The 21,223-nt window shown below is 38.3% G+C and overlaps 1 protein-coding gene across 1 annotated transcript in view; it reads left to right on the forward strand.

Moving 5' to 3' along the window:
* The first annotated feature begins 1,405 nt into the window (after positions 1-1,405).
* The window catches only part of LOC145782949 (roundabout homolog 1-like), a 28,582-nt gene continuing 8,764 nt past the window's right edge, over positions 1,406-21,223 (forward strand). The window contains exons 1-16 of the mRNA XM_082594708.1: positions 1,406-1,481; positions 5,929-6,092; positions 7,570-7,693; positions 8,982-9,117; positions 9,332-9,459; positions 11,186-11,308; positions 12,851-13,018; positions 13,180-13,391; positions 14,236-14,317; positions 14,813-14,972; positions 15,349-15,515; positions 16,025-16,259; positions 17,355-17,473; positions 17,861-18,154; positions 19,495-19,668; positions 20,557-20,758. Of these exons, the coding sequence (XP_082450834.1) occupies positions 1,406-1,481; positions 5,929-6,092; positions 7,570-7,693; positions 8,982-9,117; positions 9,332-9,459; positions 11,186-11,308; positions 12,851-13,018; positions 13,180-13,391; positions 14,236-14,317; positions 14,813-14,972; positions 15,349-15,515; positions 16,025-16,259; positions 17,355-17,473; positions 17,861-18,154; positions 19,495-19,668; positions 20,557-20,758 (2,564 nt within the window). The remainder of the gene's footprint in view (positions 1,482-5,928; positions 6,093-7,569; positions 7,694-8,981; positions 9,118-9,331; positions 9,460-11,185; positions 11,309-12,850; positions 13,019-13,179; positions 13,392-14,235; positions 14,318-14,812; positions 14,973-15,348; positions 15,516-16,024; positions 16,260-17,354; positions 17,474-17,860; positions 18,155-19,494; positions 19,669-20,556; positions 20,759-21,223) is intronic.

The following is a 21,223-nucleotide window of genomic DNA, read 5'->3' on the forward strand; positions in this document are numbered from 1 at the left end:
TCTGATGTGCTGAAATTTATTACACTTTTTCTTTTGCTGCTTATTTAAACCATAGATTAGTGGTCTTTCATCTTTTTTTTCTTTTATGCACCCTTTATGAACTACATTTTTTGTGCACCCTTTAAAATTATGTTGCTATCGATACACCCTTGTAAATTATAATTGGTGCATGACCTGCTTCTGCAACTCTGACCTTTGGAAATCACATTTTTGATTTAACATTGGATGACTTCAGTTTATGCACCCAACACCAGAAACGGTGCTTGCTTGCTTTTCGTAAACACCTACAAATTTTATTATGAAACTATACATTGTTTGCTTGCTAAGCACCTCTGAGGCCGTTGTGGTACATTTAGAGCTTACCGTGCACCCTGGTTGGAGAGCGCTGCCATTAATTGATTGTTACTCACTGAATCCACTGAGAAATATCAATAAAATTGTCTCCCGTCGAACTTTTTGTTAACACAACAATACATATACTTCTGATTAACAGTTTTCTGTATCACATTAACAAGAATTGCGAAATCTTTATTATTTTTTTAATGGGACTTTTTTCTCTTTCATAATCAACCCAATTTTTCCCTGTTGGCGATCTATATTCCAATAAACTTATGGCATGAATGTTGCTACAGCATTATATTGCAATATGTTACCTCCTGTTCGGTCTTTTGTGTTCTTTGCCACAAGCCTAATTGTTTTCATCTGGGGAAATGGTGTTTAGTTGTCGCTGCTTTTGAGTATCTCAAACAGTAAAATTCGTACTTTTTACATTAATTCAGCGTCTGCAGACGTTAAATTAATGTAAAAATGACCAGTTTTACAAAGCCGAAATTCTTATGACTAGAAATTGATGACGATCAAAATAGGTTGTCTGAAAATTTATGAACCGGAGCTCAGAGAAAAGCCATTAGAGTTTGACTTCCTTGATTTATTAGTCGGACTTTTACGAGTTGGGTCTACGTTAAAGTTTCCGATAACGCTGGCTTTAATCTAACGACTTTCTGACTTATCTGTTACCTAACGGTGCATATCATTTTCCTGTCGTAAATTAAAGCTGATCTGTGTTTATGTTCTGCTACTGTTTTACTCCCCGTCGATGAGCAAATGGCCTTTGATGACAAATGAGATCACCCTCTTTCATTTTGCCTCATTGCTTGTTAGCTTCATGTAAATGAAAAATAAATTTTGAAAAGTTTAATAAATGAAAATTCTTTCACTTATCAATACAACTTTTGTTAATATTTTTCAAAAACAGTATCAATAAAAGCGTCTTGTGAAAGGAGTGGGAAAGGACAAATTTTTGTTCGAAAAATGTCTCACAATATTTATGCTCTGCAGTGTTTCGCACAAAACACTTTCGCAAGCCTAAAGACATTGGGATTAAAATTAGCATCTTTATCTATAGATGAAAGAGCTCGAACTGCCATTCACTGATGTCACCCCACCTCAGTATTCTCTTCCCAACAGAATAGCAGGCCTCCGTACGCTTAACGAGCTGACAAACAATTGGCTACAAGTCTTTCTATTCTGCTAATCACAAGCTTTTTGTTTCATACGAACGAATGTGGTCAGCTGTCAGCGTTAGCATTTTAGTGTGTTTACTATTTTTTTTCTCTCGGAAAAACCATCCTCTTTGGGTATTCGGTGGCACCACTGCTGGTACCTGGCAGTCAGTTGAAATGTATGCTCAGATCATTTGAAATGTTTACTTATTCTCTTTAATAGTAGTCTAGGACACATTAAACCCCAAAAAGGGGTTTCGTATACCGCAATGGCATTTATATTACTATTATTCCGTATTTTGTTCTCCAATTTGCGACAGTTATCAAAATTTTTTCAACAATAAAAAGTTTTACTATTTTAGCTTTCATTGAAAATAAGCTGGTAAGTGCTATTACTCACAAATTATTGTTGACCACTCGATTCGCATTTTTTCGAAATCTTTCCTTCATTTTATTTGCGTGTTACGGTTTGTCACATTTAGATTACATCAAAAAAAATCTTTCAAGTAAATACTGTTGAGGGTTGTGGTAGCTTTTGGTTCAGTCATGATTGGAAAACGTTCTTTCGGCTTTAAATCCCATTTCAAGGATTAATACTTGATCGATTAATTCCAGCAAGGTTGTGCTTGACTCCCATATTGCGACAGCACTGAAAAGTACAACAATAATTTAGTTTTGAAAACGTTTGTAGGTTGTTGTTTAGCTTCTCCATTTCGGGATGAATTTCAATCGATTGTTCGAACCATTTTGCTCCTAAGTCTTACATCTTCCTTAACCTAGTTCATCCAGAGGATTAAAATCTGTCCTTTGCTGTTTTTATTCGATTATATTGACATCACAGCGGTGACATCACAGCGGTGACATCACAGCGGTGACATCACAGCGGTGGGATGGCGCAACGGATAAGGCGTTGGCTTTCCAATTATGCAAACCTGGTTCGACTCCCGGCTTCAGCTGGTTGTTGAAAACACCGCTCACCTTTACCCAGGGTGTAATAAATTGGGTGGGCGTAGTTGCTGAAGTAAAGGCGGCCGAGAGAAAGGAACTAGCCACCCTACTCTCCTTAGTGCCGAAGGCTTAGTACAATGAGAACCTTATCTTCTCATACCCGACACTTGAATCAAGTATGGGAACCCCCTTAGATTGACATCACAAATTCAGGATTAAGTGACAGTTATAATAATGACAGCTCAAGGTCGAACATGGAAGACAACAGCTCATGGTCGAGAACAATGGCGCATTGTATCCAACCCTCAATACGAGGAAGGAACATAATGATGATGATGATAATAATAATGAGTCAAAGTATACACAGTGACTATTTTTTCATAGAGAGCTGCTGCCCAAGTATTTTTCTTTCATTACTACAGACCTAGCAGTGACTGCAATAGAAGGTTTGCTTGCTTTTCCATTTGGTCACCTGTATTAACATGATTATTTTTTGTGTTGCTCGTATAATCGTATTATCGTACAATGGTACAACGTATCATAGGTTACTCTAATATTTCACGATATGCAGTTTTTCTAGAGACAAGCAGCAAACCTTCATTTTATCTTTGATGTGCACAAAATCATAAAGGCCGCTATGATTTCTGGGTCAATGGGGAGTTGACGATGCTTTAGAGGCGTTGAACAGTGTTAAAATTATCATGGATAACGATTCTTAATTTCTTGACGTAGCATGTGGTACAATTTGCCTGATGTGTAAACTTTGAAGAGTTAGTCAACATTTTGTTGTTTTTACAGCTGTTTTGTTTCATAAGTTTTTGAAACAGTTAGGAGAAAGCCGTTTATTATGACAGTTGTATTTTATTCGCTACTCCCCATAATCATGAGCTTTTTTATGATCAGTACCAATTGGCAACCGACAGAGTTGTCTAAAAGAAATCGTTTAAGTACACCCAATGTATTTATACAGGCGTCCGAGCTTGCCAACGCTTTTTACGATTAAATTGCAATTGCTTTTCAAAGATGTACATCAACCCAAATTGTTGTCTAATTGACTGCGTGTTTGGACGTTTTATTTTGTGACAAGACAGACTAGTTCTTACTCACAAACTGGCTTCTAAAATCAATACTTCTCTAACGCTTTTTCTCCATTTGCACAAGAATAAGTGACTTTAATGCAACGCGCTGTAAAATTGGCAACAATTTTCGTTCTAGTCGTTGTCAATCGGTCACCATTTGTTCAAATTGGTTCCTGTCATTAGTAGCGCGTTGATAAACGTAGTAGCAAGCCTCTGGGCACCGTGCGTTTTGGACACAAATTTCCAGACATCAGCTGTCCTGAGGTGGTGAATCAGACCAAAAATATCTAATTTACTTTCTGAGTTATCGATAAATAATTCAGTCGTTAGTTTATGCGATAAACGGTCACACTGCAAGTTTTTATATTGAACACAAATTGATTCAGCAACTACACACTTGCACAGGTTGCCACTAAGCAAAAGTACTAAAACTCTATTAACCACAAATTGTATTCTGAAATGATGAAATAGCAACTATCCGAATACAATCACCATGTGGCTGCACGTCGCTGAAATGAGAAATTAAACGACGACATTGTAAAACGTAGCTTATTGTACGTTTTAGTTTTGCATGACAGCTTTTCGAATAGTAAAATTTCTTGAAAATGAGTGATTTTACTAATTTGTCTAGTTTCAGGTGTCACACAACTAACAACTAATCGACAGTCAGCTGATGCAATAAAATGAGTTGTAATTTTGTTGAAATTCAGGTAGCCACCATTTTTTTGTTAGGCTGAAATGGTTATGAAGTAACAAAAAAATCTAGCATTGTGATTCGCAGTAAAGTTGTTGAGGTTTTGCAATCGCGATTTCGATCGATTTTCCGCGCGATCGATCGGGCAATGATGACAACCAGAAAGAGAAAAAACAAATTATCGTCTTTTGCATGTCATTCAAAGAGGATTAACGATTTTATGTACACCGCGCGTCATAACAATGTTAGTTTATCATCAAGACATGTTTTAACAACTGAGTAGAGAGTCGCACGACTTGACTGCACATTCGTCCAGTTCTACGGTAGCGTTTTTGTTAAAAATGTCAATCATTTAATTCCTTTAATCATCCGTTTTCTGTTAACAGATCAAGACCATTTACAATATTTTTTATACATGTAAATTAGACGGTCGGATTTGATCTTTTCCTTTAGAAATTAACCGCTTCTTCACCCGTACATCCTTGTTAATGCAGCAATTTGTATGTTTTAATAATAATTAATCCATCTGTAGCCTAATATAGAGATAGACAAATGCGATAGGCTACTGTTATCACTGCATTGTTATGTACCAGATAGCCGGTAAAAAAAAAAAGCTACTTAATATATTCAATTCATTCGTCGATAAGAGATTCTGTCTCTAATTTTAAACTTGTTCTTGTTCCCCACATATGTTACCGCAAATATCATAAAATCCTGTCACTCGGTACACTCCTCTTATTGGCGCAAACTCTTCTTGACTAAGATAGAATAGTATTTGTGGGATGACTTAATTTCCTTTTTTTCGAAGTATTAAGTACACCGTGTGTGTGTGTGTGTGTGTGTGTGTGTGTGTGTGTGTGTGTGTGTGTGTGTGTGTGTGTGTGTGTGTGTGTGTGTGTGTGTATGAGAGAAAGAAATTAAGTTGCAAAACATCTGTTTCCCTAGACTTCCATATGAGTCCAAGGTTGCAGCAATCAAATAAAACCCTATTTCAGTAAACCCCGCTGAATCGGGACCAAATTAAGTTGGCCCAACTAAACGACTAAATAACCAAAATCGACTATGGTTACGTACACCGTAGCCTACATGGTCCACGAAAAAAACTGTTTTTGCTTGATTCTCAGTAAGGTGTAAAAATGTTGTGTTTCATTGTCGTAACGTTTGATAAATTGAATACTGTAAGATACGAAGAATGTAGTTTCCGATGTAATTGGCAAGTACATCTCCAGGTGGCCATGGCAAGTATAAGCGACTGTGAAATGAATTTCTGAAATTTATATGGGCAATGATCACAATACGATGGGGCAATGTGTTGCTAAAATCTATATGGGCAATAATCACGATACAATGGAGCAATGTGTTGCAAAATCTATATGGGCAATAATCGCGATACGATGGGGCAATGTGTTGCTGGAGTCTAGATAGCGTACCAACGGTGCACTACAACAATGTTGTGCTATGTGAAGCTGATAGCAAATCGGAGATCACGATGTAAAGCTAAGGAACGTTGCACTTTAGTGCTGAACTACTCTTAACTTTGCACTACTGAAGATAACCTGATGTCAAAACGTTTTCCACAATTGATTTCTTAGGTATTGCACTGCTGTTCGATTTCGCCATACCATCTAGATCAGACATGGGCAAATGTCACAACTAAGCATTCTATCTAAAGCATACCATCTAGATCAGTGCAAACTGTGTTTAGGGATCGATGATAAGTTTCGCAAGGAACCACGTGACACGGTGGGCGCCCTTGGCCACTCTGCGACGATTGAGTGCAAAGGTCCAGAAGGAGTCCCCGAACCAAAGATCAGTTGGAAAAAGGACAAAGAAAAATTGTCTACCTTGATTCCTAAATCAAGATTTCAGGCAAGATAGGCTATTTGGTTTCCCAAGTAGCAATGACTGTTGTAGCTTGAATTATTTTATTTCAATATTGCTTTGATTACCATAAAATAATAAAAACAAAGTATTTCTGGATCCTTGTTGGTTTACTGTTCATTTTGCATTTAGAGCAGTGGTGTCCAACAAATGACACGTGTACCAAATTCTGCACGCGACAAAGTTAAAAATGGTGTGGGAGCTGACTTTGGTGACCTTTTCGTCTTTGTGCCACCCTTGTGCGAATTATTTGTGTTTATTGTGGTTTGTATATTTTTGTTTTTTCGCCAACAAAACAAAGTAAACTGAACTGGCGCTCGAGCTCTTGCGAAAATTCATATGCCAAAAACTACGATTAGTTACGCTGTGAATTGTTGTTGTATCGCTTATTCACAATGCAAAAAAGAAGCGATTGCGACAGATTACATTCACTTTTTACCTATGTGGCAGTATAATGGTCTGAGCGTGCGCGCAGGTGAGCAGGTGGCTTTAAAGGCATACTAAATGAAATTTTCAAATGGGAGTTAAGCATTAAAATGCGTAAACTGAACATTCAAGAATACATTTCAAAAAAAATTACCGAAAAAAATTTGTTTTTAATGGCGCTGGAAAGGCCCAAAGTCCAATGTTTCATTAATTTCATTTTTTTTTCAAAATGACCAAAAAGTGCAAACACAGCGCGAGAATACGTCACAAAAGACAGCAATAACAAAAGCCACGTTACAACATCTGATGTTTTAACATCAGATCTGAGGTTTTGAGCAAACTGTTTGATGTTTTGACGTTGAAATCTGATGTTTTGATGTACATACGAGTACTCGTACATACATAGCCTACAGTTAAATCGCCGGCAGTAACAACTGTTGCGTGATCAGCTGATTGCTCGTCTTTTGTTACGTAGACTGTACACTGTACAGTCGCACGCTTCGCTGCTCAGGCCCATTCTGGTTTTGAATACTCTGACAAAAGCACGCGCGCAATGATGGTCAGACCAACGAGATATAACACAGTGTTATATCCCGTTGGTCAGACCGCAATGGGGCAAAATTTTATTGAAAATCGTTTTATGGTAGCAAGTTAAACACAAAGAACGTGGAAAATCGCCAAGTCAGGTTTTTCCTTTAGTACCCCTTTAAAATTGCTGCAAATTTTCTAAATTGGTATTTTTGTCTTTTCTGCGGATACTTTTCTTTCACCAAATGCGTCCACTCAATTTGCTGGTCTGTGAACAGAGGCGAAGCAATGCTTTTCAATATCTGGCATGACAATGAGTCGAACCAACTAAATTATAAACTACCACACACGGGTAAACATGACAAATGATGTTTAGCGGAATAGGGCAACTCATTGGAAAAGAAGCATGGTGTCCAGTCACTCGGCAGCTTCGTAATTGTGCGTTGCAAATTTGTGCACCCTCCCCTTTAAAAGAGGCTATTTCTTCCTAACATACATTTAAACCTGGCAGGTTAAACCAAGTGGCGACTTGGTGATTCATCGACTGCAAAAGTCCGACTCCGGTTCTTACGAATGTGTGGCAAGCAACAATGCTGGTGAACGAATAAGCGCAGAAGCGCTACTTATGGTGCAAGGTATGGACTGAATTCATGCAATCAAGATTTATTTTCTGCTTTAACACAATCACTTGAGTGCACAAATACTTATGAAACCATTTCAAAACTTCATACTCTGACATGCACAAACCTCAGAGTTTGCTTTTCATATTCCGTGCACGTTTGTGCGTTTGCTTTTCATATTCCGTGCACGTTTGTGCGTTTGCGAACAGCAAGACTAGTTTTAGGAAAACACAAATGAAAGGATAGCCTGAATATTTTTGCTAAGATCATAAGCAGACGCAGTGGTTAGAAATAGCGCTGCTGCATCTTTCAACACAAGTTTGTTACAGTGGCAAACAATGCACATAGGCCAATAGCACTTGTAGAGTCACTTCGTTTTTATACAAATCTAACAAAATCTTCTTTCACCATCAATTTGAATAAACTTTATTTTCCCTCCTGCTCCATGCTCCCTGTGAGAAGCAAGGTAGACAACTGCCCTGCCCTTATTAAAGATATTGAATCACACTTTAGTAATGAAGCATAATCAAATAAATTACTTGGCCATCACGCTAAACGACCTATCCATATGTCGCTTTTGCACGGAGGTTCATTCAAACGCAAGCATCGATCATTGCTGATGATTTAACCATATCTACATCATACAACGATAAGAAATATGCATAAATTTTATCCAATGTCGCATAAAAAAACTGAATCAATGCTTGGCTACTTTATTGAAAGTGCGTCTTTCAGTGCAATATATTTGCAAAACGTCTTCGGTCGTAAGCTCTGTCATGATTCGACGTATGCCCTTTTTGGTTAAGTTCACATACAATATTGTTAAAATGGTTTTGTTGCTACGTTCTTTCCGATCTTCCGTGCGATATTCGTGAAACGCAATTTCTTTACCTCATTATCTTATGACAGCCGATCATATTTCTTATAACATTCTGTCATAATCTGCATAATTTATGTCACCTTCTTAATTCGCTTTCGGTGACGCCAGAGTGAATCTGGCAACTCAGCCCAGTGGGCTGCTCTTGGTGCTTGTTGCTATAGAAAATCGAAGAATTAAAATCAGAGGTCCTGTGGATGCAAAATATTATTCAACCTACATTTAAATTGCTTTAAATATCGGTATAATTGTCGTCTATATCGCTAATATTGGTATAATATTCCTGATAATTTTTGTCCATTCATTTTGTGCATTTAATTAGCCTGCAATTCAGAGATTTGCCAATACTCACTTAGGTCATTTGCAACGGCCTTTTTGAAAAATAATTTGCATTTTTTTTTTAAATTAACTTCTTTTCTTTGGCAGAACCCCCACAGATAACTGTAGTACCAACCGACCAAACAATCCAGACGGGACGGACTGTCGAACTCCAATGCAATGCGGACGGCGACCCAAGACCAAGTATACAATGGTCCAAAATTGATGGCACGTTATCAGAAAGGTAAAACTACTTTGCTTAGTTTTTTACGTTAACGTTAAAGAGAAAAACTTTTCGAAAGCTGGATATAAAAGTAAGCCCAAATAATAACGTTTTCCATACTGAGGCTACCAATAACAACCCAGGCTTATATAAGTTCAAAATCGAGGAGCAATGAATTGCCTACTTCTACAGCAGCAGTACAATACCTTTACACTAGATCTTCTTCGATTTGCAGATCAATATCAATCGACAATGGTAACATGCGAATAATTGAAGCTAAGGTAGAGGACAGTGGAGAATATGTATGCACAGCTCTCAATAGAGTGGGAATGGATAAAGCATCTGCTGTTATCACAGTGCAAGGTGCCTTAATTGTTGTTGTAGTTAAATGTTGTTACACCAGTAAACATACAACTTCTGCGTATGAGCCATATGTTTTCGCTAGCCAAAGCGGCCGAGACTAACCCTCTTCTTGGGACGGTAGCGGTAACTCAAACTCGATGAGAGCAAACATTCAGTTCACATGACCCTGACACATTGTGTTGTATCGTTTGACAGTGGTGTGCCGTTTATCCTTCTAAAAGACAACGCAGAAACATTGTAAATACACAAACAATATCGAGTTAAGCCACGGCAGTGGAAAGACAATTTTTCTAGAAAGTTAACACGTGAGACACCACATTGTAGTTGCAGTCTGCAGTAGTGAAGACTCTTAAGAAAACCTTTTTTGGCATGGTTACTAAATAATTGGTTTTAAAGCATTTGGGCGTTAAGTGTTTTTTTCAAGCATAATGTTTCTACATAGTTTTGGTGGCGACAAATTTGGCTTTTGTATAAGTGAAAATATATAATGACCATACCTCTGAAATTAATCCTGAAACCAAGTTTTGTTTTAGCATGAAACTGGTAACCTAAATTAATAGTGGCATGGCGGATTCCATCAGTCAATTTTGTTGTAACTAAACAACAGACCAGAGAGAATAACAACACAAACAAACGTAATAACAACGCAATTATTTAACAATAGCAACATACTCATCAGTGGCCTACTTTTTAGATTTTTTTCACAATTAGCTATTCTTGGGTCGCGTTTTGCCCGATGACAAGAGTTACTCTAGTTTTCCGGGTGCATTCACAGTTGAGCAGAGAACTATCGAGATCCTGTTTATCACTTGTGTATATGACACTAAGAGATAAAATGAAGACAGTCTCATGGATTACGATGTTTTGTTTTTACTTACTCCGAGGCACTTTTCGTACAAGAGGCGCGAAGCGCTTGGAGTCAACTGAAAGAAGAAGACAGTCACCTACAAATCAATACAGTTCAGTGTTGAGAAGAAAAGAAATTCCAAAATGCGCTGTTCGGTTATTTTTGTTAGGCACGAATTCATATCTCAATACTATTTTTGTTGGTAACTCTGCTCCTATTTTTTATGTTGTGAAAGCTGTTTCGAATTTCATTGAGAAAATCTGTGGCTGTGTGTGGCAGCGTCTGAGATGAAACGAAATTTGTCACTTTATCCAGCCCGAAGAAACCAAGCCTTTTTCTAATTAATTTAAAGCCCACAAAGGTTGAATCAATGTAAGCAGGACACAGTTTGCTGGCTGAAAAAAAAATTGATATCATTTATCAACGTTAACCACCCATGATCCAACCGTACATCATAGCGGGTGGATCATGGTTGATTCTTATTCAAGTTGTGTGTCCTTCCTTTATCGGAAACCACAGTCTCCAGCCACGCTATGACTTTCAACAGCTAGTTTTATTTGAAAGGAGTTGTGTTGCCTTTTACAAGACAAACTCGTTAATTTCCGGTTAAATCCTTCATAAAATCAAAAACAACTCACATCCATTTGTCGCCACCTATGTAGTTCAGAAGCACAAATTTTCAAACCTTGAAACACATTGTAACATTGTAAACATTGCTGCTGCACATTAAAATAACGCTTGAAATATCACCGTTGCTCCCAACCAAGTCATTTGTATCGTTTTGATGTCGCAAGACGTAAAAACGATGCAAAAATACCAGATTGTGTCGGATGCGCTGTGAAGCTGAGAACAGCTTATGGTAAAATATTTATTATTTAGAGGATTTGGGAGTTAATGATTTTGCTCGAAATTCAAGTGTGCTTTCTGGAAAGACAGTGACTTTGCCTTGTAACGTGAAGGGGATTTCACATCCAACTGCAATTTGGAGAAGTCAGCATTATGGTAAGTTTACAAACGATCATTTTTGCGTGTTTCTGCGTTTATTTGCGCAAGAATAGAGACTCTCGGGACCGCTTTGGCATTACATGCGATGGTCGATTGCAATGTAATGCCCTGGATTTAAGGAAAGTAATTACAATTTTTTAATGTAGTGGATGACTTTCAATTTTATCAGCTATACAGTATGTTGTTCGCGCGACAAGGTTACATAACATAACAACGGAACATACAAGGTTAAATTTTTACTGAAATAATTTATTATAGAGTTGTAGACCTTGGTCGAGAGTTTCCCAGCCGTTTAAATGGCAGCTGTGTTTTGTGGTGCAATAATTGTTGATGCAACCTACAAGTGGCACACAACCTGTAACTTTGAAAAGCGAGACCCATGAAGTTATAAAAAAATGGATACTGTTTAGGCTACATAGAACTCGTGTACAATTCTTTGCTACGTTATTGCATAATTATGTCATGTATGAAGAAGTGAAAGCACAATAAAAATCATAGCGGAAAAGCAAGAAAAACCGAGTGTGCAAGAAAAAAAAATAACTGCGAACAGATCGAGGTCAGATTGATCATTTTCAAGTAAAACTTTCCAATAAGCAAGCTAATGAAATAGACTCTGATGTCCTGCAACTTCTGTTCTGTAACTATTTCGCTATTTTGACAACAATTTTTTTCTTTTTAAAAGACGTAAACAAAGAAGGTGTTTTTTAGAAATGCAAGGCTTGGGTAGTAAAAAATGAACTTAATCCCGATCATTTATGCAATTACAGTATATGCCTTTCTTAAAGTATTATTTTTCAAAACCATTTCAAGTGGCATAGTATCATAGTTGACTGATGTACGTGCATCTGATGGTTTTTACTGTACATGCTTGTTTTGGTATGGACGGCCTGTGCACTGTGCAGTTTGTTTTAGGCTGCTATATACTTAGGCCACTCTCTGTCGATATCTACCGGTACTTCTACCTGGCGGAATGTTAGACACTATAGATGAACAATCAATGCTTTGCAGTTATTTTGCTCTCAACGATTCACACAGCTGCAATGATTTGCAAACAATTGAAACGGTTTAAGATCCGTGACTTCCGATGATACCAACTACTGATGCTTGAAATCTCGTCACGCATCATGCAGTATTCACCGCCTAGTTTTTAATTCTTTAAGTGTCACAAAATAGTCACTGATCCAGCCTTGATTTTCAGTAAATGCCAAATCTGCAGCTTCAAGCTGCAACATTTACTATAGATATTTTCAATTTCACTTTCATTTTAGTTTCCGACTATCAAAGCTAAAAATAGCACTTGTAAGGGATATGCAAAAAGATTAAAATGACAAAACGCGAACGTTAAAGCGTGCTAGATATCGAAATGCTTCACTAATCACAGAACTAGCACGATCGCAACACATTTTCGGATTTAAGAAGTTACAGGGAACTAAGTTTTAGATCGACCTCCCGCTGGAAATGTTTCGTCTGGATTGTTCCACCTAACGATATTTTTCAATTTTTTTTACATTCCTAACTTTGTAATTATTTTTTTTACAGATAATGACATGCAGGCAGAGCGTTCATACTTGGACGGTCACTTTTTTGTGACCGACAATGGAGAGCTAACGATAAACAATGCTCGTTTCGATGATAGAGGCCAGTATGTTTGCCAAGTTGCAACTACACATGGGTCAGCCACAGAGAATATCAAGCTGGTGGTGCAGCGTGAGTCTGAAACTAAAACTTAGTTTTGTTTTAGCTGTAGAAGCATATTTTCTTGATGTTGATTGTCTTAAGTAACTCGTATGGTACTTAAACGTTTTTACATTGCACAAGGCACATTTTTAAGTTAAAATTAACGCTTGTCACTGCAATGTATTTCTCAGCAAGACAAGGTAGTCATCCTCCAATCATTAAACAAGGACCGGCCAATGTGTCAGCATCGGTCAATTCCGATGTAATCTTGGAATGCTCAAGTCGTCGTGTACCGCTACGAGACATTCGGTGGTACAAGAACGGAGTACTGGTTGAAACCGGTTTGATCAAGTCTCGGATGGTTAAGCAATCACCAGGAAGTCTAACAATATTCGATGTTAAGGTATTTGAAAAACTGAATACTCTTTTTTTTTATCCAATCCAATGTTTGCTAACGTTTTTTTTTGTCGTATCCAGGCTTACACCCAGTGTCACAAAATAGTCACTAGTCAGTGGTAGTTACACCCAGTGGTTGAAGATTTAGATTAAGTGGACCGGAAGGCAAGGAAGCCAATTTTCGTGTCCACCTTCAGGCATGCCTTTAAGTGTCCTGCCACAGACACAGCCGCATGCTCTTGAGCGGTGTCGAACCGGCGCCCTTTCGATTGCCGTTCCAGGGTTCTCACCACTCGGCTATGCAGCCGACTGGTTTAGTTTATGTAAAAGGGCGGATTTTTACCAGCTGTAATATGCAACATCTAAGGGAGCACACAATCGTCGCTTTGCATTTACTATACTGCTGAATACAGTTTTAAGCGATTGTGTGCTCTTAGCTGATACAACAAACTATCAAAACACGAAACTGAAAAACTGCTAATATGTGCGGTGATTCTCAGCTTGGATTCTACCTGCCCCAAAAAAGATTCGTAAATGCATTGATTTTAGAAAAAGTACCTTAATACAATAATGATAGTAATTATATTTTATTTCAGTTTTACAAAATAAGCAGTAAAACTAATGCATTTAACTATAATTTTTCAAAATTTTTACTCAAGAAGCGCTCTTGGTATAGAAGGTTTGGATAGACTAAGATAGGCTAATGCTTTGACCGGTCCTTCAGAAAGGTTGGAAACCACAATAATAGTGTCATAAGCAGAGGACTTTTTAGTGGAACTTAAATGTTTAGTTTAATGAAAACAAGCAACACGTTTTTATTGTGAAATCAATTTTTGTGCATTGATCACCAGGTAACAGACTCAGGCCGCTACACATGCAAGGTGTCGAACGATTATGGGATGGCCACATGCAGTTCATGGCTCACAGTGCATGGTCAGTGATTTACTAAAAATATCACTGTTTGCGTCACGGAATTGTAAACGATTTTTATCAAATATCCCAGATTCTAATGTAGGCTCTGCAATATGCATCTCTTCTGTTTTTTTGTGTTGTTTTGGCGTATTTCTTTAAAGCAGCGATTCTTGACCTTTTTCCTTGTCGGCACCATCTTGAAATTATCAATCAGTTCTCGCACCCCCTTTTTGAATTGGCTAAAAAGTTATAGACGCCTACAGTTCGAAATTTTTGTTGAGACCTGGTAAAACAACTTGCTTCTTGCGTCATATTAATAACAAACCTTGATAATTCAGCATCCCGCACCGCCTAGCCACAGGTCTCGCATCCATTCGTTAAGAACCCCTGCTTTAAGTCATAAAACAATATATTTTTGAAAATGTAAGTTGTTTTATTTTATTTATTTTAAGCTACATAAACAAAAGCAGCCTAATGTGATATAGGTTCAAACTGCGCATCCTTCAATTTCTTTAGCTCAAGAATTTGCGATAGCGCCACTTTCCAGGGACGATGTGCCCCGTGCTCCAGGGAAGCCTGTACTCATAAATTCAACGTCATCGTACGTCACTGTGACGTGGAAATCAAGCTTAAACACAAGGGGTCTGGTTCAACATTACGTTTTGGATTACTATAGGTAATCATCAGAAAACGCTTTTGATGGCATTGCAGTTCTTTTTTTTACCTAGAAATGCTTTCATACTGTAAGCTATGCTTTGTCCATTCAGCTTTGCCTTAAAAAAATTAACCCCTTTACAGAAATCAGGTTTGAAATCAATAAAATAAGACACAACAACGTAAATTTGCCTCACTTTGTTTATTTTTTATCTTTTGAACGTTCAAATGATTTTATGGCAAAGCACTTCAAGATTACATTGCCTGGTTATTTTAAACATCAATTTCTCATATTAAACCAATCACACATCTTTTAATACATTTTTCAATTTTCACAAATTAAACATGCTTAGTGCTTACGTTAGATATGATTTTATCAGTCTTTCGTTTATTTAAAGAGTTGGCAGTTCATCACTAGATTGGTCCCGGTTATCTCCGATCCTCAACAATATTTACATCCTCCGTCATTTGTCGCCATCATCTGCTTATATCTTTGTTGCAAGAACGAGGAACCAACACGGCATCAGCAACCCCAGCCCCGTGTCGAAGATTATGAGGACCATAGGTTCGTACCCAGTACCCACTACCCAGCCAGCACACCAGTTGTTTTTCACATCGGTTCATGTGTTGATTTCGACATTTAAATGTTTCTCTTTTCAGAGCATGCTTGGAGTGCTCTTACACACTTCAACCATAGACAGATTAAACCAAGCAACCACACGGCATTTAACATAATATATTAAAGTGAACATGAACTATAAACTACGAACGTTTTTCGGCCATACACAATGTTTATTACACATGTTAGCCCTTTTCAAGTAACGAAAAATAACTGATTTTACATCTACATTGAAAATAAATTTATCTGTCTATGGTTGAAGAAAGTCACCTCTTTACCAAAATTGTCTTTCACACTTGATCACGGTTTTGCGCCATAGCTTGCAAAGGAAGACCAATTTTGTCTAATTAGAAAGTGATGTTTGTTTCTATCTCAAACATTTATTGAGTTTCATGTTTTTACATCAAAGATGTTGGACTTGCATCTATTCTTTATGGTGCTTTCTTTGTTGCTAGAGCCGCCACGTATTGACCCAGTCTCTCCAGAAGTTCCTAAACCTTTAGATGGGATTTTTGTGACGATGACGCAGTCTACCCCTCTTGTAAAATCTGGACTACAAACCGGTTCAATCCGGCTTCAGTGGAACACCAAGGGCGGATGTGAAGCCATAGATGGTTTCGTTGCTTCTGCACGGCCAGTAGTCTCTAAAAACAGCGAGTTGTTCACCAAGCAAGTTTCCTGCTCACAAAGGTAGCTTGTCATAAGTTGTGCGTGGTATCTTATTACAGACAATAATGCGTTTTTTGTGTGTAAATTAAATCTTGTTTGCCTATTGTAAAGTCACCGTATAGGCTACATGGTGCATTGAAAATCTAGCTCTTAAGTGCATAAAATCTAGCTCTTAAATTTTAGTAATTTAGTTCTTTTTTCCAAAAGCAATGCATTCACGAACCCCATTAAATCTCACTTTGAGAAGTACTCAACAAAAGTCTCCGGCTTCTGTTGTTTGACCTCTAACTTTAACTTATTGCCGAAAACGAATAGGCCAACTTTTTCAAAACAAGGCCCGGGTGGTTGGAACCTAAATGTTCAACTTGACTGGAAATGCTACTAATGTGCTGCTTTTTCTCCTGACATCGCCCGTGATTTAAAGTAAGTTATACCCCGCAGTATTTTCACGAATCTTTTTTTGGGATTTTCACGTAGGGATAGTTACCAGGGTAAGATTTTTAGAGGAAAACATCTTTTGAAAAAACCCTTGTCTGGTATTACCCCTGTAACTTGTCAGTGACTTGTAGTTCATTAAAATCTGTAAAAATAGCGCTGGGTTCATATCCGCTTCGTTGGCTCAGTTGGGCATGCGAACAGAAACCGCAACATTGAGCAGTGCTGGTTTGGCTCTTGTTGCGTGTGCTTGAGCCACGCATTATAAGGACTGCTTTCCATCCAAAATGCCAGGATTAAGCTATCAAAGAAGCTTACTCGGACTTATTACAACAATTCCCACAATCCATCACCCAGTTGTTTCATTCATGTTTTAATTCTATGTTTATCTTCTATCACTCACAAAACCAAATTAAAGCTACACTTGATTGCATTTTTCAAATCTTATCAAACGTTTCAATGAGTCGGGTCAGCTGCAAACTAGTCATACTCAGCATTTAAAAGATGCAATTCAAAAAATATTTTACAAATTTGTATACATTTGCTTTGGCCAATATTTTCATGGACCACCTCAAATTATCTTTTCATGAAGGTAACCTTTTTTTTCAACGAAAGGTTATATCAGTTGATCAGGCTGTTGTTGATTTTTTTTTTTCGTTTCAACTCGATATTTTTCAACAGGACGGTCGATGTACCGAATTTAGTCAGCGGAAATAAATACGAAGTTCGCGTAAGTCCGTTCAAGGATCTTTCTATCGGTCCTGCTAGCCCAATTGTGTTCGTTAGCCTTCAAGCAGGAAGTGAGTTTATTTTTGCAACTCAGCATGATATAAAATAATACATCGTGTAAAAATTCGCAATTAAAGTTGTAGAAAAGGTTTATATGAACCTTGGTCTATCGATGATTCTCGAGTGTATCTAGAGTTTTCTTCAGTACGTATCTAGAAAGCAAATTTTAGGGGTGCAAAAGCAACTGTTTGGCGGCAAACGTTATTCAACGTGAATTACAATGGTAAAGGTTGTAATAGTATTGAAACATTTTTAAGAGGGCAAGATTTAATTATTTTAGGGGAGCGATTGCCCTCATGGTTATGTTCCTGGTTCACAGCCATCGATTGAACTGTTAGGATAGGCTAAAACACTTTAGTTAAGGTGCTTCAACAAATTTACGAAAGATTTTTTTGCAGTGATAGAAGCTGCTCCCCCTTTGCTCAACGCAAAAGCAGCTTCAAATGGCAAAGGAAAAATTCTGTTTCTATGGCAACCACCACGAGATCTACCTGCAGCGTACGTGTCAAGTTACGTTTTGACGTGTCACGCACAAGACGGCACGTTTTCACGCACGATCAAGGTTAATTCGTCAACTACCGATGTTGTGCTTGCAGGATTGCATAACAACGTGGCTTACGACGCGACAGTAACGTATTTCACGCGATTAGGGAAAGGTGTCACCAGCAATAAAAGAACTGTTATTTTGAAAGGTAACTATTGGATGGCTTATCAGTTTGGTCTATGACTATAACAAAAGCCTATTGCAACTTAATTCGCAAACCAGCAGAGTGAAGGCTTTTTATGTTATTTGAAATTCTTTTGTTATACATCTATTACGACAAAAAAGCAGCAAAATTTATTCAACAAAAGTTGATTATTTTTACCTCCAAGTGCCTACTGAAAAAGAACATCCACATTTACTTCGCGTCAATTCGGATTCATTCGGTCGAGAAAACGACCTCGAGAGACCTACGGCAAAAGGTTTTATAGCACCAACCAATGGAACTGAACAAATCATACAATAGGCTAAGACACAACCTTCCGTAGGTTGAAGTGTATGTGCGTAAATACTTTCGAAACAATTAGTGCACTGGTGACTTGGTTCAGTGCCAGTCTCTGGGGTGTGCAAACCGTGCGATCGCAACAGGGCCCGCAAATTAGGGGCCCGCAATTTACTCAAATGCCGTAGTTTTTGTCATCCTTTTGCTATGCCTCCGGACAACACCATTTTACAGTAATATTCATACCCAAATTTTTGTTGAACATGCTCTCAGAATACACCAAATTCAAAGTAATTTTTCAAAGTTTTCTGGGGGAGGACTCCCAGACCTCCTGCCGCTGGGTGTCGCCTTCGGAGAACACGCCGTCAGGCTTCGCCCGCCGGTCATCAAAAAATTTTAAATACCTACCTACGCTACTGAATTGGATCATTGTCATTGGGGCCGGCAAAGCATATTCCGCACAGGGCCCGAAATACCCTAAGACCGGCACTGCTTGGTTAGGCCATGGAAGACGACGGTGGTAGCTCGAAAACTGTGTGATTCCAGAAAAAAGTTTGACATAAGGTTTCACAGTTTAAACAACGTAGCAGATGATAGCGTTATGTGATATTGTGTACTTATTCTACAGGCCTATCCGTAATTAACGTTCAAACATTTTTCTTCTTTAAATCGTTTTTTAAAGTGCAGCTGTTATATTTGTTTACTTGTTTTTTTTGTTTTTTATTTTTGTTTTATTATCTTTATCCTGCATTGCGGGAAAGCGGACTTGAGCGCTATGCATCGGTGTACGCTTTCCGACGTACACCTGACCCACGCCGCAGCCGACTTCAATGTCTGTTTCCGGTTGTCTACTCTACTTATGACTTAAATTTGGTACTACCCATTACTCAAAATCGATCACTGGGTAGAGGCAATTATCGTAAAGTTTCTTGCCCAGAAAAACAACAGCAAGTGCGGGTGGCTGGAGTCGAACATGCAGGCTCTCGACTGCGAGCCCACTGAAAAATGCGTTGATGCTTTGATGTTGATGATGCTTTTTTTGTATCCAGAAATACAAACTGAAGTGTCCGACCTTGACGGAGAAAAGAGTACGTCCTGGTTTCAACATCCAGCTATTATAGCAGGCTGTGCCGTCGCCCTATTGGTTGTTATTATCAGCTGCATTGTGGGCGGGGTCTGCTGCCAAAGGTCAAAGCGAAAGTGGAAAACAAAAAGCTTAAACGGTAAAAAGCCATGACTAAGTTAATTAAAATCTCCTAATTGAAACGGTATGGTTGTTTACATTGCCGGTGGATTGTATGCCCTGATCGCTTATTTTGTGACATTTTATGCTTTGCACTTGCAGGTTTGAGTAGGTGGTGTTCAGTTGAACTTTAATGTGTTAGTTGTCGTGTCTTCATAACGTCGAGTTTGGATCGTTTTTAGTCTGGCATCTCATCAGCAGCCGTTCCAACATGGGTAATCTTGTGTTGGCCGCGCCTGATAGGAGTCTCCACACGATACAAGCAGTCCACGCGCCGACAACGTGATGATCCAGGTCGTGGAAGATAGCAATAAAAAGCACTAAACCTGGAAAAGCCGCAGAAATTGATGGCATTTTCCTTGACATGATCAGAAACCTTGGACCTTATTCGATAAAATGGCTAGCAAAAGCTTTAAAAACCTTCTTACAAAAAGGAAAATACCCTCAGCAATGAAAAACGGCTTAAGTTATAGCAAATCTCAAACCAGGAAAACCACCAGACGAGACATCCAGCTGCAGACCAATATCACTAGATATTCAAAAAGATTCTGGCTTTTGCCTACATTCTACACTTCGGTTTTCTTTTTCTTGGGTGTGACACAAAATTGTGTAGGCTACTTATTTTGATTCAGCAACAGAACAAAGTTGTAATGTAGAACCTTTTTCGGGAGTAGGAATCAATACAGCTCCCAAGGCAGTGGCTTTCGAAGCTTTTTTTCCATAGTTTTTCTTTACAAAGCCAAGCACTATCAATACCTTTTCAACAAAAATCGTAAAAAACGCATTTACAAAATTTTCGCAAAAATTTTAAACAATGTAAAAAAATTGCTTGCGATATTTTAAAACTTGACCATGTATTATTGTGCAGGCTCACATCGAAGTGCCAGATTTGATCCCACAATGCGATTCGATGCTGGATTTCAAATCACGAAAAGTGTGACACCTTCTGGAACAGGAGGGAACGTAGCGAGGACAGATGATTGTCCTGACTTTAGCGAATCAATGGAACATGGAAATAGAAACAGAAATCAGAATTCCTCAACAAACCCCATGGTGACTTACAACCCTACGTGAGTAGCACAACTCACACAACTCATGGTTTTAAACTTTTTTTGGAAATGATTTTTCTTGGAAATGACTGCAGTCTGCAGTCAGTCAGCGCATAGATGGAATAAACTGTAGTGACTGCCAGACTGCCAGTCTCTGTAGTTTATTCCATCTATGCACTGCAACAATTGGACTGCGTTGAGTATCAAGCACATTGAGATCAGCATTTCCATTTCGAAGTCGATAGATAGGGTAGTGTTGGATGATGCTGTGTGCTTCTGGGCGTCTGGCCCACACACTCATGAACATGGTTAACGTGGGCTCACTGGTCTTTATGTCATGCCAATGTCGTTTGTTAGACGCAAGATATCGTTATGCAAGGCATCCTTTCACGCTCTAGTATTCCTGTATGATGAAAAATTTTGCGTTGTCTATTGATTTTATCATTTGATTTCTATTTAATTTATTTCTACTGAAACAAATAAAGC

The sequence above is a fragment of the Aplidium turbinatum genome, chromosome 14 (assembly GCF_918807975.1).
Source record: "Aplidium turbinatum chromosome 14, kaAplTurb1.1, whole genome shotgun sequence".
Lineage (NCBI taxonomy): Eukaryota > Metazoa > Chordata > Ascidiacea > Aplousobranchia > Polyclinidae > Aplidium > Aplidium turbinatum.